The sequence below is a fragment of the Rutidosis leptorrhynchoides genome, chromosome 2, assembly GCF_046630445.1.
Source record: "Rutidosis leptorrhynchoides isolate AG116_Rl617_1_P2 chromosome 2, CSIRO_AGI_Rlap_v1, whole genome shotgun sequence".
NCBI classification, from domain to species: domain Eukaryota; kingdom Viridiplantae; phylum Streptophyta; class Magnoliopsida; order Asterales; family Asteraceae; genus Rutidosis; species Rutidosis leptorrhynchoides.
The window spans coordinates 174,919,980-174,939,237 of NC_092334.1; the positions used below are offsets into that span (position 1 = coordinate 174,919,980).

A 19,258-nucleotide genomic window follows, 5' to 3' on the forward strand; every position below is an offset into this window, starting at 1 on the left:
GGAAGACCCCATTCCCGATCAACCGGACGAGGATGATACGGAAGGCATGGCTTATTGGGAGAAATATTGCACCGATTCGGTGCAAGTTTCTTGCCTCATGCTTGGGACTATGATACCCGAACTCCAAATGGATTTTGAGCATCATAGTGCATACGACATGATTACATAGTTGAAGGAGATGTTCCTTCAACAAGCTCGTGTCGAGCGCTTCGAAACGGTTCGAGCGCTTCATGCATGTCGGATGGACGACTCCCAATCTGTTTCATCTTATGTCCTTAAGATAAAAAGCCTAATTGATCGAGCAAACCGTCTAAACTGCAACGTGTCTAATGAATTAGCCACAGACCTTATCCTTAATTCCCTGTCAAAGAGGTTTGACACATTTGTAATGAATTACAACATGAATGGATGGGATAAGAGCATTGGAAAATTACACGCCATGCTTAAGACGGCAGAAGCGAGCATGGGTAAAAGGGCTTCACCCATGTTTATGATCAATGAAGGCGGGTCCAAAACCAATAACACTTCTAAGCCGAAGGCGGCTAAGAGGAAAGGACCCGCCTACCAAGGCAAGGGCAAGGGAAAGGGGAAGATGGTTACCCCAACCAACAACAACAAAAAGCAAAAGGTTGCCGGTAAAGCTAACCCCAAGGAAGATCCGTGCTTCGGTTGCGGTGAAATGGGTCACTGGAAATGCAACTGCCCGGTCTACCTTAAGGAGTTGAAGGAAAAGAGGGATGCAGGGCAAACCTCAGGTAATGTATATATGGTATACATTGAGCTTAGTATTACTTCTTCTAATACATGGGTATTAGACACAGGATGTGGAACTCACATTTGCAATTCTATGCAGGGGTTCAAAAGAAGTAAGCAAGAAGCGGGAACATCAAGTCTCTACATGGGAAATGGAGCTAAGGTGCACGTAGTAGCTCAAGGAGACTTCATTTTAAAGCTTCCAAGTGGTTTGGAGCTTATTTTGGAAAATGTTTTGTATGCGCCCGATTTATCACGAAACATTATTTCTGTATCCCGTTTGAAACAATGTGGCTTTAATCTTAATTTCATTAATGATGATATCCATGTTTCTTTAAATAATGTGTTCTATTTTAAGGCTTCGCCTTTGAATGGTATTTATGAATTGGTTCATGATGACACAGCATACGATAGCTCAATATACCATGCAAACACCGAGAAACTCAAAAGGGATTTGAGTGATTCCTACTTATGGCATTGTCGCCTTGGTCACATAAACAAGAACCGAATGCATACACTTCAAAAGAATGGACTTTTGAAATCAAATGAACTAGACTCGTTTGATGTATGTGAGTCTTGCTTATAAGGAAAAATGACTAAAACACCTTTCAAAGGGACCTATGAAAGGGCTAAGGACTTATTGGGATTAATACATTCGGATGTATGTGGACCCTTTAAGCCCATAGCTAGGAATGGTGAAAGATACTTCGTTACTTTCATTGATGACTTCAGTCGTTTTGGATATGTCTACCTGTTAAGACATAAGGACGAAACTTTTGAAGCATTCAAAGAATATCAAAACGAAGTGCAAAATCAACTCAATAAGACAATCAAGGTACTTCGTACCGATAGAGGAGGTGAATACCTAAGCAATGCTTTCCAAGATCATCTTAAAAGTTGTGGGATTATCTCGCAACTTACTCCACCCGGGACACCACAACTTAATGGAGTTTCCGAAAGGAGGAACCGAACCCTAATGGATATGGTTCGATCTATGATGGCTAGAAACTCGTTACCTCTATCATTTTGGGGTTATTGTCTATGCTCCGCGGCTCGTATTTTAAATATGGCCCCAACCAAGAAAGTGGAACGAACACCTCATGAGATGTGGTTTGGAAAACCTCCATCTCTATCATACTTAAAGGTATGGGGATGTGAAGCTTATCTTAAGCGTTACGTCCATAATAAGTGGAATGCTCGATCCACGAAGTGTATCTTCATAGGATATCCCAAGGATGATATGGGATACTATTTCTATGATCCAACCGAGCAAAATGTATTTGTTGCTCGAAAGGCTGAATTCCTTGAAACTAAGTTCCTAATGGAAGGAAATAGTGAAAGGAAGATAGATCTTGAAGAGATTCACGATCAAGTAGATGATACACAATTGGCTGACACTAGCACTCAACATGAAAATGTTGAGAGTGATCAGATGGATGATCAAAATACACAAGACGTTTGCAAATCTGGTAGGATTAGTAATCCTCCTGAGAGATATGAGTTTCTCATGGATGGTTGCTATGTGGTTGATTTGGATGAACCAACAAACTACCAAGATGCTTTATCAAGGATTGATAAGGATAAATGGCAGGAAGCCATGAACGCTGAGATGCAATCCATGTATGACAACCAAGTTTGGGAACTGGTTGTTTAACCTACTGGCTCAAGGCTAGTTGATTGTAAATGGCTTTTCAAAATGAAAACTGACATACATGGAAACTTGGATACATATAAAGCTAGACTTGTAGCAAAAGGTTTCACTCAAACTCAAGGGGTTGACTATGATGAAACTTTTTCACCTGTGGCAATGCTAAAGTCTATTAGGATATTATTTGCCATTGTTGCTCATTATGATTATGAAATATGGCAAATGGATGTCAAGACCGCTTTCCTAAATGGATATCTTGTGGAAGATGTCTATATGGTTCAGCATGAAGGTTTTGTTGATCCGAAATATCCTAAAAAGGTATGCAAGTTAAAGAAGTCAATCTACGGATTGAAACAAGCATCTAGAATGTGGAATCATCGTTTTAATGAGGAAGCTGAGAAATTTGGCTTCATTAAAAATGGTGATGAAGCTTGTGTATATAAGAAAGCTAGTGGGAGCACTATCATGTTCCTTGTACTATATGTGGATGATATATTGTTATTTGGAAATGATATTCCGGCGATGCAAGGAGTTAAAACTTGGCTAAGTAAATGCTTCTCCATTAAGGATCTTGGAGAAGCACAATACATTTTGGGGATTGGGATCTACAGGAATAGATCCAAGAAACTGATAGGTTTGAATCAAAGTATATACATTGAAAAGATCTTGAAAAGGTTCAAGATGGACAACTCTAAGAAAGGTTTGGTACCTATTCAAAGAGGAACGCCTCTCAGTTCATCTCAGTGTCCTACCATGAAAGATGAACAAGAGAGAATGAAGAAAGTCCCGTACGCATCTGCTATTGGGTCAATCATGTATGCAATGATATGCACTAGACCGGATGTGTCATGCGCTCTTAGCCTGACAAGTAGATACCAGAATAACCCAGGAAACAGTCATTGGATTGCTGTTAAAAGTATATTGAAATACCTTAGGAGGACTAAGGATATGTTTCTTATATACGGGTCTAGTGAGGAGGAACTCGCTGTAAAAGGTTACGTGGACGCGAGTTTCTAAACTGATCGAGATGATTCTCGATCACAATCCGGTTATGTCTTCACGTTAAATGGAGGTGCAGTCTCTTGGAAGAGTTCAAAACAGGATGTTGTTGCTTTATCCACTACAGAGTCGGAGTACATCGCCGCATCATTGGCAGCTCAGGAAGCTGCATGGATGAAGAAATTCATCGACGACTTAGGAGTAGTCCCTTCCATTCAGGACCCTCTTGAGATCTTTTGTGACAACGAGGGTGCGATTGCTCAAATCAAGGAACCTCGTGCTCACCAAAAGACCCGTCACATTGAGCGGAGATTCAACTACATAAGGGATGAAGTTGAAAAGGGAAAGATATGTATTCGCAAAGTTCACACAGATCTTAATATAGCGGATCCTCTCACGAAGCTCTTACATGGATCAAAACATGCAGGACATGTTTGTGCATTAGGGCTTCGATATTCTAGTGATTGGTCATGATCTGTTTTAAGTATTTTAACGGAACGAAATCTGTTCAAACTCATTAATATAATTATGGTATTAATTTATTAATATTGAGTCATGTTCCTATTTTGCATATTTTATCCATGAATAAGTAATTATTCTAAATTCTGTAGTCGATCACATTTGTGGGAACAAGTGTGAGGTTTAGACTATTATGAACTTGGATTGGTATACATTCACGGGTTGAATATGGTGCAAGGTCACAACCAAGGTTCATAGATATTTGTCGTTTACAAATATTGGAAGACCCGCCCTCAAGACTTACTAAATGGAGCCTTTGTGGTTGATCACATGTAATCTTGAGTAAAGGCGAATATCATTGTATCCTCTGACCTGAGATACATATTAGGTTCGGATATTCACCGAGTACTGTGCCTTGATTCTTTCCTTCACTATTCTGAAATATGGTAGTTCATAAGGAAGAGCTCAGGTACAATGGAAGGTACATATTTAGGACGTATGTAGTCAAGATAGAATTTGTCCCTCTTATTTTATTGAGAGTCAGATGTCTAAGGCCTGATAAAGTTAAATCTAGAAGAGAGTGATCACTCTGTATCTCTTGGATTTAACATGACATCTAGGACGAAAGGAAATAATGAAAGATTCTCCTATTCATATTCGAGATGGGAACTCGAAAGGGATGATGTTATTGAATGGCACAAAGTCATAACATGTTGGGGGTGATGGACGGTAGTTAGGTGGTATCCATCACTTGCATTAATTTCTTATGTTTCTCGTGCAAGTGGGAGATTGAAGGTGTTTCGTATGCCCGAGCGACATATTAAATTAATGTGACTAGTATGTTATGATCCAAGTCGGGTCATACCCAATAACAAACTTACCGACACCTTAAAACGTATTTAGTCTTGACGATTGGGTCGTTAAATAAATACGCGACACTTGGACTTTAGAAAATCGGTTTTCTAAAATATGATCACTTGAGTTAAATTATTTGGATAATTTATATATATAATTGTTTATAGGTTTAAATGATTATGTTGTGTTATATTTTATAAAAATGTTTATAAAATGTGAAAGTAACAAAATAAATACATGTTTATATATATATATATATATATATATATATATATATATATATATATATATATATATATATATATATATATATATATATATATATATATATATATATATATATATATATATATATATATATATATATATATATATATATATATATATCAAGTTTATGTATATATATATATAACATTATTATTTTATATAAAGGGTGTGCAGAATTTTGGTCTTCAAGACATGAACCCATGCTCATTTTGTTACTTCCAACCCACACACAACTTTAGAGGTGCATGCTATTTACTTGAACCAAGGCTTGACCACTTCAATCAAGTGTATCTTGACATTTTAACTTGAAAAAAACTGCATAACCAGGATTCTGCATAGAGCTGGCCGTGGGCTTTTTTTGGCTCAAAGGGAGTTCTAAATATCTTTTTCAAGCTCAATTCAAGTGTCTAATTAAATCCTAACTAAAGTATTAGGTGTTGGGTAAAAGTTTGGGGTATTATCTCTTGAGGTTTCATTGCTTTGAAGCTCCATTCATCATCAACTCTTGGAGATAGCTGCTGTCCAAAATTCAGCTCATTTCTCACTCATTGAGGAGGTATAAACTTCTTCTTATACTTGTTATATTTGTAAGCATATTATCAAGACTTGATATCTACTTGGAATTCAACTAAAATGGTTTAATATATACACTTGTTTTCTTACTATATCATGCTTCCGCTTGCTATATTTCTTACTAAATTGATTTAGTAATTATGTTAACATTAAGAACATGTTGTTATATTGAATTCCAACAGGATTCGACAAGGTGACCCTCTATCCCCATATCTCTTTATTATTGCTAGCGAGGGCTTGAACATTTTGGCCAACATAGCAGTTAGGGATAAGATCATTAGAGGCGTAGAGATTGGTAGGGATAAAGTTTTGGTTTCGCACCTTCAATTTGCGGACGACACGATATTCTTTGGGGATTGGGACAAGAGAAATATTAAGAATGTGCACAAGACACTCGAATGTTATGAAAAAGTCTCAGGCCTTAAGATTAATATGGGTAAAAGTCACTTGTATGGGGTTGGTGTGGCACGGGTTGAAATTGACACTATGGCAAATGGCCTCGGATGCCAAGTTGGGACCATGCTTTTCGATTATTTAGGGATGCCAATAGGAGAGAAAATTCACAGAAAAGAATCATGGAATCCAATCATTGAAAAGTTCTGTAAGCGTTTATCGGATTGGAAAGCTAGATCGATGTCTTTTGGGGGTAGATTAACGCTTATTAAGGCGGTGCTTAATAGCCTTCCTCTTTACTTCTTCTCGTTGTTTCGTGCTCCGTCTTGCATCATCAATCGTCTCGAGAGTATGCGTCGTAAGTTTTTTTGGGGCGGGTCGGGGGAGGATTCTAAACTTTCTTGGGTTAAAAGGGACACCATTCTTTTACCTTTTAAAGAGGGCGGGATGAATATTGGGTCACTCAAGGCAAAAAATTGTGCACTTTTGGGTAAATGGTGGTGGCGTTTTCGCACCGAACATGACTCACTTTGGGTCAAAATTACTCAAAGCATATATGGGCGGGACGGGGGGTTGGGTTCTAATCGTGTTTGTGACAATGTGAAACAGTGTATGGTATGGAAGAACATCATCAAAGTAGGCGCCGAGTTATCCAAGATTGGAGTTAATTTCGACAGTCTATTCGAGAAGCAAATTGGCGATGGGCACGATGTACTATTCTGGTCATATTCATGGGCTTCGGACACACCCCTTCGAATGCTATGTCCGAGGCTATATAGGCTCGATAACCATCAGAATGCTTCGGTCTTCGATCGAGTTAGAGCCTCAAGCAATGGTCGGTCATTTATATGGGATTGGTCTCGAGAAATTTCAGGTAGACTACACGGGGAATTAGACACACTCATAAACACAATAAAGACACGGGGTATCTTAGGTTCGGGTCGTAGCACTTAGAAGTTTAAGGGAGTAAAGAGCGGTGTGTACACTACAAAGTCGATGGTTTCCCTTATTGATGATAAACTAATTCCAAGGGAAGCATCTCCAATGGTCACGCTAAGGAATAATCTTATCCCACAAAAGGTAGGAATTCTTGTATGGAGAATCCAACGTAAACGAATTGCGGTCAAAGAAGAGCTCGATAAGAGGGGCATTGACTTGGACTCGTTGTTGTGTCCCCTATGCAATGACGTGGTCGAGTCGGTTGATCATGCCATTTATTCTTGCAAACTTGCACAAGAAATTTGGGTTGGCATTTATAAATGGTGGGATCTCCCCCTCCCTTCGGGTTCTAACATAGAAGACGCTATTAAAGGAGGACTTTCGATTGGGTTAAACGCATCTCAAAGGAAGACATGGCAAGCAATTGTATGGGTGACGTGTTACTTCATTTGGAAAAACCGCAATCAAAAGGTTTTTCGAAATGAAGCATGGGCATCTCCAAAGGTTATAAACAAGATACAAGTTAAATCCTTAGAGTGGGTTAAAAATCGTTCGAGAGGTAGAAGCGTGGATTGGCACCAATGGCTTCTTAAACCAAATATCCCACGGGGGGAGCATGAAAACATCGATCCGGGTTGAAGTCATGCATATTGTATCATTTCGATTGCTACATGTTTATAGTTGTATAATTCTCTCGTGTAGTAGACTTGTAATTATCGTGGACGGCGTTTCGTAGCTACTTTGGCTACCACACTATGTACATAATTGGCATATATATATATATATATATATATATATACACACATATACATATATATATACCACAGTTGCTTTTCAAAAAAAAAAAAAATTGTAACTGCGCGTTGCCTCTATACTTTAAATACAATTTCAATATTTTATAAGTTCAATATGCAAATTTAAAATTTATATATATAAGAGTACCATTATGCACGTTGCCTCAATTTTTTTCTTTTAACCTGGGTATCCAACATTTTTTTATCTGACTAATCCCAAGGCGACTACCCGCTTTGCGAGTAGTCCGGAGTCTTTGCAGGCGAACCTCCCTGGCCATGAGGGATAATAACTTTGTGGGTGCAAGGAATCGAACCCTTGACCTCCACATTGGAAGGTCAAGGTCTTACCATGCCACCACCACCCTTATGGTTGTGCGTTGCCTCTATTCATCAGCCCTTCACTGTTACCATAATTACTCAACCCTAAGCTATTGATATTATAGTACTAGTCTTATCGGGACTTTGTTAAGGGCATCATCTTTATGCTTATGGTGTATTCAAGATGTAGTAAAAGATGGCCGTGTTACATTTGCATTGCCCATGAACGTTTCAATTTTGGTCGGCTCTCTTTTTGTGGTGGAATATTTTGTGATTTCTTCTCTTCAAATGTGGATTTTCTTCGGATTAGTTATCGGGTACGGGCTTTTTGACACTTTTGGAATACTGTTGAGCCTGACACGATCTGGGTCGTGGAGATATCAAGGATTAATGCAACTTTTCGAAGTAATTTTGGTTGTTGGATGGTGTTGGTTAGATATTTCAAGTTCACGGCCTTCTTGTGTTGTTCAAATGCAAATCTATGTCTCATCCACCAATTTCATGTTGGGTGCAAAGAAGATCAAAACGAATGAGCTGAAGTTATCGTGTTCGGGTGATGTTTATCATGTCCGGGTGATGTTTTTCGCCAAACGGTGATGTTTTTCGTAAAACGCGACAAGAATAGAAAGTGATAAAGTGCACTGAAACGAGACAAATATGGCAGAAGTGGGTGTCAGAAGTTGTCACGTTCTGAACCACTTTGTCACGTTTTGATGCAGTTTATCACGGAACGCGACAAAGTGTCGCGAAACACGACAACGTTCGTACTCAGCAAGTAATCTAGATCTTTCCATGTTTTGTTATTTGCACTATAAATACCTTCATTGTAACCTGTAATAGTGTGCACGAAAAATATAGAAAAAGATCTCTGGTTTGCGCCCGTGGAGTAAACCCTTCTCCGTGTTTGAAGTTAGGATATAACCACGTTAAATCCCTGCGTCGTTTATTTTTATTTATCGTATCGCTTATTCGTTTGTTGTATGTGGGTTATGTGATTATTGTAAATCACATGTTCTTGTTAGGGTCCACTACCGAATTCCTAACAAGTGGTATTAGAGCTAAAGGTTTGAAGACCGGGCACAATGGCGAATTAAAAGCATGTATACAATTGTTGGTGATTCGGTTATCATCAAGAGAAGAAATGACAGATCTAGGGTTGTGTGTCTTGCAACTTGTGTCGAGATCTAGAGACTTAGTTGATCGCGGTGAACTTGGGGTATGTGTATGTATCCATGAAGTTGATCACACAAGGGTTGGTCTGATTCTGGCGGGTTATGATGTAAACGGGACGCTGGTTACATCGTGATGGTGATTTATTCGCGAAGGGTTACGGAGTCTAAGGGGTCAGTTCGATAGGGTTTGGTTGCAGAAGATACACATAGAGATTTTTTCTGAAAGATCCGGGTGACGGATCGGGTTCTTGTTCCGCGTTATCCCGTACGAAGGAACGATTGAGCAAAATTCAGATGTTCATGCGCAGCTGCAGAAGAAAATTCATAGGGAGTTCGTTAACCGCTGGATCACCTTGAAAAATTTAACGTATGTAAAGGACTCATAGATCCAGTTGCTGTAAAATTTTGAGGCCAATCGGACCGTTGAATATTTAGATACGATTTTTCGAATCTGGGCAGTTTTCAGGGTGAACTTTTCGGGTTTTGATGACGCGAGTGCGAGATGGTTTTGTCTAGGGAAAATTCGGGCGATACGAGCTGGATATTATGGGATGTTGGTTTGTTACAGAAACTCACGAGGATGATTCTCTCAGGTTTGGGCATGGTTGGGTAATGTTGGGTACATCCGGGTTATTATCGACAGTGGAAGTTATCGTGGAAGTTTTATGCTTGCGTTTTTGAAACGGGACGACCAAATGTTTTGGTTAGTTATTCCAAAGTGTGTGGAATATGCAGGCGGGTTAGAGCTTCTCTCAATAAGGAGATTGGTTGACGAAGGGTGTCGGATAGAACGTGTTCGACCAGTGCTCAGGGTTTTGGGTGATGCTTGGTTCAACAAACGAGCTTTTTTCTTCGGGGTTACCAATTAGGAGTTCTTAGGTGATTGATGGAGTGGATAATCTTGTAAGTCCTGGAACTTGAAGCTTTCAAGATATTGTTGAGAGTGTCGGGAACTCGGAGTGAGTTCGGGAACTGACGGAAGTATCGGGTAAGTGGGAGTTGGACGACTAGTGGGAGTTATAGAGATGGTTGTGCGATATGTTTCTCTGATTTTCACAGTGTTAGTGCGTCGATTCTGACTAGATACTCGGGTACTTGTTTTACTCTCCAATGGCAAAGAAATTTGCAACTGATCGGGTGGTACGAAACAGATTCTTCTCGGGTAGCGGCGGTTTATTTTCTTACTCGTACAGTGGGAGCGTGTTTGAGATTGAGAAGATGGGTTCGTGAAATTCATAGCTATGAGGATCAGTGTACCAGCGTGAAAGCGGAAAGTTAAAAGTGTAGATTTCGAGGTTGTGACTGCGTTCTCACTGGAGCCTTGATGAATAATCTACGAGGGCGTTTGTCAGATTTTCTGATTGCTGGGAAGGAAAATCAGTGATAGACGAAAATTCTATATGAGGGTGATCATTGACATGTCGGTGACAAGATTGGGCGTGTCTAGAGTGATGAGTTGAGGCGGTTTTGACTCATGTTTAAAATCCTACGATTGAAGTCTCGCTCACTTCAATGGTGGCGCAAAAATCGAGAGATAACCCTAGCTAGCAACGAAGATCAGATTATTACTCAGCTATTTGAGTGTCGAAAGTCTTCCTTCCCATGGCGTGGAAGTGCGGTGTGTCCCGAGTGTTTATTCGGCGGTGTTCAGATGGAGTTCCATAATCGGGTGATCTAGAGTTGTTGTGGGTGTCTAACACAAGTAAAAGGTGAAGTTACATTTTGGCAAGTGTAGTTGAAGTACTCTTTATCGAAAGCTGCTAACTTGTTGGTTAGATTGTGCGTGTCCCAAGAAGCTTTCATGACGGTATAGAGGGGTAAGTTCAAGATTCGAAGTGTTGATCGAGTACAGGTTAAGGTTGGGTTTTGTTCTCCTTTGAGTGGGAGAATTGTTGGGTGCAAAGAAGATCAAAACGAATGAGCTGAAGTTATCGTGTTCGGGTGATGTTTATCATGTTCGGGTGATGTTTGTCGCCAAACGGTGATGTTTGTCGCAAAACGCGACAAGACTAGAAAGTGATAAAGTGCACTGAAATGAGACAAATATGGCAGAAGTGGGTGTCAGAAGTTGTCACGTTCTGAACCACTTTGTCACATTTTGATGCAGTTTGTCACGAAACGCGACAAAGTGTCGCGAAACACGACAATGTTCGTATTCAGCAAGTAATCTAGATCTTTCCATGCTTTGTTATTTGCACTATAAATACCCTCATTGTAACCTGTAATAGTGTGCACGAAAAATATAGAAAAAGATCTCTGGTTTGCGCCCGTGGAGTAAACTCTTCTCCGTGTTTGGAGTTGGAATATAACCACGTTAAATCCCTGTGTCGTTTATGTTTTATTTATCGTATCATTTATTCGTTTGTTGTATGTGGGTTATGTGATTATTGTAAATCACATGTTCTTGTTAGGGTTCACTACCGAATTCCTAACATTTCACATGTGGTCTATGGATAGTTTTTAGTCTTGGGTTATGCAATTTCATGTAAGATGGTGTTAGTTTGGGTTTGTGATGCTTTGCAAGTGTGTGTCTTGTAATGTTGTTTGTCTTCCTTTTTTATTCATTGGATGAAAAAGCTTTATAAAATTCTCTTTTTTCGAAAAAAAAAATAGTATTAGTCTTATTTACCATCATAATGGACCGTGTTAGTATTAAAATTTATTTGGTTTGTCTCGGTTGTGGGTTCTTTATTATTGGTCTTTGACTTTCTGTTTTGACTCTTTGACAGTAGTTTTGCTAGTTTTTTCTTTCTTTTGTTGGGGAGGTCCTTGTATCGGTCGATTGAGTGTTGTGTTTGCTTGTTTTATTTTCCGGTCTGGTAGGTTCGGCTATAGATAGCGGATAGGTTTTTGATTTCTAATTTTGAATCTAACTATTACCTCGTTGTGTGTTTGTTCGGTTATTTCCTCTTTTAATGAAATAGCCTTTTGTTTTATAGTACTCATTGTTTTAACAAAAAAGATATAGTTTTTAAATGTTGTTTATCATGATGTAAAATAATTTTAAAGCATGCTAATTAATGACGGTTTTATGAGCCATCATTAGCAAATCCAATTAATTATATACGACTAATTAGTATTCTAACGAGGTCCGGATCGGCTCGCGTGATGCGGCGAGGCTTTTCGACTTGCATATTCATATTTAATGTAGCGTTATGTATTTACTGAAAAAAGGGCCTATGTGTTAAGTCTCATTTTAGATGTCGGTGTGTTTAGTGTTTTTTAAAAAAGTGTCCGTTTAAAACGTAGCTAGTTTCTTTTTGTTTGTAAAATTATTTCGAGTTTAACGGTGATGGTGGAAAAATTTAACTCGTGTCGAGAAGGGAGATATGAACCGTTAAACATTTGGGTGGAATTTATTTATGTTTTTAAAATAAATTAATAATTTAACGTTTTTTTTACCCCTGTGAAATTTACATCTTAGACCCTTATTGAGGGGTGGTTTTGAAAATTGTGTTGAGGGTGTCGTTTTTGTACTGATGAAACGACCAACATTTGCATCGCACTTAGTATATTAAGAATGTATTTGAACAAATTTGTGAGTACAACTCAATGATTTATTTTATTACTAACTAGATCCGGATCGGTCCGCGCGATGCGGCGGGGCCTTCCGGGTTGAATATTCATAATTAACGAACGTTATGTATTTACATAATTAAAAACGTGTTGTTGCAGATGTGTTTGGATACACGTGGTTAGTGCCTAATATACCTAATAATCTGTGCGTTCTCATCGCCAGGAAGATTGTGTAAAAAAAGGGAAACGAAACCATCGATATGATGTAGTTAGTTTGAGGTATTTATTATACGTCTATGTATATGCATGAAACACATCCCGAAATTTTTATTATTTTTTGAAAATGTCCGTTTCTTGTATAGTTAGTCGCACTGTGTTCAACAAATTGGTTAGAGTTGAACAGTGATGTCGAGAAAATTTAACGGGTGGCGAGTGAGAAGATATGACCGGTTAAAAATTTGGGTGGATTGTGTTTTAGTTTTGTAATTAAAATAATGATTTTACAGTTATAACCCCTGGTTTGAGGAATTGCGTTGCGTAGTTTGTAAAGTTTAGGGGTGTTTTGGTATTTTTTTGGAAATGTCGTTTGGGAGAGGGGGTTTGGGCAAAACGACTTAAATGCCCACCTCCTTTAGTATATTTAGAAATTGATAGCGTACCCTACCTGTACGAAGAGAAATACGAAGTAGTTTTCGAAGAAAGGAAACGAAGGCATAACTTGACGGAGCAGTGGCGTCCAAACCCATGCACCGAATCTTGAATAGAATAAAGTCAAAGGAATAGTGGCCTACTACCACTAGTCCGGCGGCCCAAACAAAGAAGGAAAGGGGACAACATAACTTTCATGGTGTAAGAAGACAAAGAGGAAATTCAATTAATACTTCCAAACTGCCTAAGGACTAGTATCCTTGAGAGATGAAGAAGTTTCTCCTATAAATAGGAGAACAAAGCGAAAACAATAAACAGACAATGAACCCAAATTCATACTTCATACTCTCAACTTTCTTTCGGTGGCGTAAAGCAGTTCACATACTAGCTACCTTCGGGGAACCGCCAACGAAGAGAAATTCACCCTTACATTACCCAGTTTACTCAATTCCGTGATTTGAAGTTGGTATACTAAATTAGAATGGACTGAGACCCCGTAATCAATATATGGAACCCCAAATCTTTCCACCCATGTACCAAAACCCAACCTTCGTGGGAATAATGCCTGCACCCTTCCTACCAAACACCCCATTAGCATTTCAAGCATTACCGAGAAATTACCCTGTCTGGAATATGCCAAATTACCAACCAACTGAATGGATATAGCATCAAAAGAATAATCCCGAGGGAAACCAAGCGAAAACCCGAAGATCCCCTTTGCCCTTGACCAACCGTCCACAAGCTTACTAGGTCAGAGTAACCAGAGCAATAGCACAAGCAGGTTAGAATCATCCTGGAAAAAACAATGCATAGACAAAGCTGTACAGATAATAGACTCTCAGACACCCTACTTAAAAAGACAAAAAAGGTACGGTACGAAGGAGCTGGGAGATATAAATTTACTTGCGATAGGAACGTTCACCCCATCAGAATTACCTGTTACCATAAGCGGAAAGATTTTCAACAGAACAGTTCACAGGGTTTACCTGGACGGAGGAAGCGCATGCGATGTTATGTATGAACATTGCTTCGTCCAGCTTAGTCGCGCCATCAAGGCTTGTTTGACACCATCCCGGACCCCCTTAGTGGGATTCTCCGGAGAACAATGTTGGCCTCTCGGGGAAATTGATCTAGATTTTACAATGAGAGAACCTCCTTTTACAAGAACTGAAACTTTGGATCTCGTTATGGTACGATCGACCTCTCCATACAATATCTTGTGGGCGAGATGAGCGATGAGAAAAATGGGGATGATAGTGTCAACCGTGCATCAATTAATCAAATTCCACAACCCTGCGGGGATTGGAAAGCTTATTTCCACTTACGACCAAGAAAAGGTAGCTCTAGCTATCAAAAAGTCAGAAGAAGAACCCGAAAAGATATACCATGAAGAGCATGAGGAAAAGGCGCATGAGGAAAGAATATCCATTAACCCTATGTTTCCCGAACAAAAAATAAGTATTGGAAGCAACCTGTCACCGGAATTGAAGCAGAAGCTTCAGAAATTGTTACAAGAAAACGTTGATATATTCGCTTGGGGATACAGCAACATAAAAGGAATCCCAAGATCCATCAACATACATGGTTCACCATTCTCTACAGAACATCGTCTCAACGAACACAAACACCTCGAACCAGTTCACCAAAAGAGAAGAAACCTAGCAACCGAAAGGGACGAAGCCGCATGCAAAGAAGTGGAAGAAGGATTGAAAGCCAGAATAATTCGAGAAGCCAAGTATCCATCTTGGGTGGCCAACCCAGTCATGGTAAAGAAGTCTGACGGCGGTTGGCTAATGTGCGTGGATTTCACAATATCAACAAAGCCTGTCCCAAAGATTGCTACCCCTATCGGAGATCGATTGGAAGGTTATATTCCTTAAATGGATACAAATTCAAAAGTTTCTTGGATGCGTACAAAGGTTACCATCATATACAAATGGCAGAAGAAGACGAGGAGAAGACATCATTCGTCACCAGCAAAGGAATCTACTGTTACTAAAAGATGTCGTTTGTACTAAAGAATGCCGGAGCTACGTGCCAAAGATTGGTGGATAAAGTCTTTCACTAATAGCTTGGTCGAAACCTTGAAGCATACGTTAATGACATGGTCATTAAAAGTTGAGAGGAGACAAATCTGTTGGGTGACATACAAGAAACTTTCAATACGCTTCGTTCAATCTGCATGAAGCTAAATCCGAAGAAGTGTTCCTTCGGTGTAGAGGAAGGGAAATTCCTAGGATATTACATCACCCAAAAGTGGATACAAGCAAATCCAGAAAATATCAATAAAATGAAACAATTGTAGGCCTCAACCACTGTCAAAGAAATGCAAAGCCATGGAAAACTAGCTTCACTGAGTCGATTCCTATCTCGAGGAGCAGACAAGCAGCTTCCTTTCTTTAAAACATTGAAAGGGTGCCTCAATAAGAAGAAAATAGTCTAGAACGAAGAAGCTGAGAAAGCCTTTGTTGAAATGAAAACACACATTGCTAATCTCCCAACCTTAACGTCACCTTTGAAAGGGGAAACCTTATACCTTTACCTGGCCGCCTCAAGGAAATGCATAAGCGCTGTCCTAGTATCTGAGCGTGAAGGAAGAAAAACTCCGATATACTTCGTTAGCAGGGTTCTTCAAAATATTGAAGCGAATTATCCTGAATTTGAAAAGCTCACACTAGCATTGGTACATACGGTGAGGAAGTTGCGGAGGTATTTCCAAGCTCACCCAATAGTGGTACTCACTGACAAACCGATCCGAAAAATACTCACCAAGCCCGAGAATTCGTGAAGAACGGCTAAGTGGGCAATTAAACTTGGAGAAAACGATATTGAATTCCAAGCAAGGCTCTCAATTAAAGGACAAGTCCTGGTAGACTTCATGGCCAAAATAGCCACGAACGAAGAAGAAGACATTGCAAGCACTACCCAAGTCATTGTACCAACGGTGGAAGAAGAAGAATGGAAACTATGCATTGATGGGGCATCAAGCTCCAATGGGTTAAGGGCAGTGTTGATGTTGGTCAACCCCGAAGGTCAGGAATTCACATACGCCCTATGTTTCAAATTTCAAACCACTAACAACAACGCCGAATACGAAGCACTGCTTGCTGGTCTCAGGCTGGCAAAAGAAATGAAGATTCGCCACTTGCAAGCCTTTATTGATTCGCAGTTAGTCGCGAACCAAGTGATAGGTACGTTTGAAGCAAGACAGTCATCAATCCAACAATATCTCGTGAAAACGAAGGAATTGATTGAAGGTTTCAATAGTTTCGCCATTGAGCATGTGCGGCGGAGCCAAAATAAAAAAGCCGATGCCTTAAGCAAGCTCGCTGATCGGGTCTTAAACACCAATCATGATTGATGTTAAGAGGTGAATTTTATGTGTATATTTGAGGCTTAAAAAGCTATTTCATGAGGTTTTCATAACGAGTAACGATTTGGGATGAAAATGCGAAAACGGGGGTTAAAACAAGAAAAAAAAATGCAAAAACTGGAACCCAGCCGCAAGGAGGCGGCTGGTGGGTGCATGTAGGCGCCTGGCATGGGCCATAATTCTTCTCAGGTGGAAAATGGGCATAAGGAGGCGCCTGGATTTGGCGCCCGGGCGTAATTGGCGCCCGGTGAGCATAATTTAAGGCTGGAGCTATTTTTGGATAAAATTTGAGGCCGAATTTGAGGGATTTAATGCTTGGGGGTTACCCTACTTCACCCTTATATAATGAAAACCCTAGGCTACAAATTTATATCTTTATCCATCAGTTTTAAGAGCATCAAACACACAAAAACACACCTTCAATCATCATCAAATCAAGATTCAAGCTAGGTTTCAAGGAGTGTTCATCATACAACTTCAAGAAGCAACCATGATCATCATCACCAACATGATTGGCTAGTTTCTTTTACTTTATTCCTTCCATGAACAATTGATACATGTGTTCTTTTCATTCAAGTTTATGTGGTTTGTAATGTTATAATACTTATGTCTTTTGAATTGTGATATTATAAACCAATTATTTATTGATCAATGCAAGTATTATTGATTGTGATTATTGCAAGTTGAATTATAGTGATTTAACATTGTGTTCTTGATCCAAATTAGTGTTAATTAAATTAAGGATAAAGACATAGTGTTTAGGTTGCGTGATTCAATCCCAAGATAGTTAGAATTGATAAGCCTAAAAAATCTTGTCTATGAGATTTGATCAATACTTGATAAGCATAATACTTGTTTGAATGTATGCATGTTAGATTGAGATTGTGAAGGGATAAAGGCTCTTAATCAATTGATTACAACCTTTTTAATTAGCTCATTGTTTATGCTCTTAAATACTCAAAGTTTACACTTGCTTAGTAATTGTTAATCTAGTCTTTACTTTAGTTAATTTTAGTTAATCACAAACAAACAAATCCTGAAATTGGTTGCTAGTTAACCATAGCTTCCCGTGGAACGAATCCTGCTTACCCTATCTAAAGTGGAGTAATTAGGCTATTTTTGACCGGCCCTTCGACACCGATCACTCGCCTCACTTACCTTCGAACATTTGGCGAAAAAGGTATTAGTAGAGGTGCTCAAGAACAAGTCAATTTCAAAAACGGAGGTGGATGATCTAATTCAAGAAGATGAAAAAACATGGATGACACCTAAAAGGGAATACATGGAACACGGAATCCTGCCGGAATATAAGAACGAAGCAAGAAAAATCCGAGTGAATCCACCAACATACAAGCTTATGAATGGAAGGCTATACCGAAGATCATTCCTAACGCCATGGCTTTATTGTGTTAGGCCCAGTCAGGCTTCGATCATTATACAAGAAGTGCACGAAGGGATCTGTGGGCTACAGCAGGTCCCCGGTCAGTAGTGACGAAAATCATGAGAACCGGATACTACTGGCTAACCATGCGCCAGGATACCGTCTCAACGTTGCAAACCTGCGAATCTTGCCAAATCCACGCGAAAGTACAAAGACAACCCAAGCAGGAGTTAGTCCCTGTCACGTCTGCTTGGCCCTTCATGAAATGGGAAATTGATATTATGGGACCTTTTCCAGACACACCGAGGAAGATCAAGTTCTTACTCGTAGCAGTGGATTATTTCACCAAGTGGACCGAAGCAAAACCAATGGCAACAATAACAGGGAAACACGTAGAGAATTTTGTTTCTGAGTTCATTGTCTGTAGATTCAGAGTACCTAATGAAATAGTATCTGATAACGGGAAGCAATTTACAGAGGGAGTGTTCCAAAAATTCTGCAATAGGTTAAACATCCAACAAAACTTCACTTCTATGTACCATCCTCAGTGGAATGGTCAAGTAGAGGTAACCAACTGAGACATTGTAAAAGAGTTAGAGAAGCGATTGGGAAAGTGAGAAAAGGGATGGATAGATGAGCTCCCTTTGATTTTATGGGCTCTCCGAACCACACCGAAGAGGAGTAATGGTGAATCGCCTTACAACCTAGCTTATGGAACAGAGGCAGTACTCCCAGCAGAAATACAGGTACTAACTGATAGAACTGCCAACCCAGAAAACAATGAGGAAAACCTTCGAATCAACGTAAACTTACTAGAAGAACAAATGGAAGCTGCATTGATCCGCGAGGTTTCGTACAAGAAAATACTTGAAGGATACTACCACAAGCGTGTCAAGCCTTCAACTTTCAAAATAGGAGATTATGTCCTACGCCTCAACAGCACGAGTAAAGTTGAATATTAATGAAAATTGGGACCAAACTGAGAGGGACCCTATGTAATTTCAAGAGTATTAGGAAAGGGGTCATACATGCTCAAAACAGTTGAAGAAAAACCTATCCCACGTGCTAGAAATGCAATGAACCTATGGAAATTTTATCACTAAGAATCATGTTTGAATTGCCCCGGTGGCAACAAAAGTTTGTAGTTGTATAATGTAGTCGAAGCCTATA

At 39.5% G+C, this 19,258-nt stretch overlaps 2 protein-coding genes across 2 annotated transcripts; both read left to right on the forward strand.

Annotated features, from left to right (window-relative positions):
* The first annotated feature begins 6,943 nt into the window (after nt 1–6,943).
* On the forward strand, nt 6,944–7,525 carry LOC139888442 (uncharacterized). Its single transcript, XM_071871450.1, has one exon. The coding sequence runs from the start codon at nt 6,944–6,946 to the stop codon at nt 7,523–7,525; it is 582 nt and encodes a 193-aa protein (XP_071727551.1).
* Nucleotides 7,526–16,212: 8,687 nt separating this feature from the next.
* On the forward strand, nt 16,213–18,196 carry LOC139888443 (uncharacterized). Its single transcript, XM_071871451.1, has 2 exons — nt 16,213–16,671; nt 17,888–18,196. Exons 1-2 carry the CDS (start codon nt 16,213–16,215, stop codon nt 18,194–18,196), a joined length of 768 nt encoding a protein of 255 aa, XP_071727552.1.
* Nucleotides 18,197–19,258: the final 1,062 nt, after the last annotated feature.

What these genes read in the sequence shown, in the direction of transcription:
- LOC139888443 (XM_071871451.1), top strand. Translation starts at nt 16,213, where the DNA reads ATGGCCAAAATAGCCACGAACGAAGAAGAAGACATTGCAAGCACTACC. An exon ending in TAAGCAAGCTCGCTGATCGG is followed by an intron (nt 16,672 to 17,887) that starts GTCTTAAACACC and finishes TTGGCGAAAAAG; the next exon opens with GTATTAGTAGAGGTGCTCAA.
- LOC139888442 (XM_071871450.1), top strand. Translation starts at nt 6,944, where the DNA reads ATGGTTTCCCTTATTGATGATAAACTAATTCCAAGGGAAGCATCTCCA.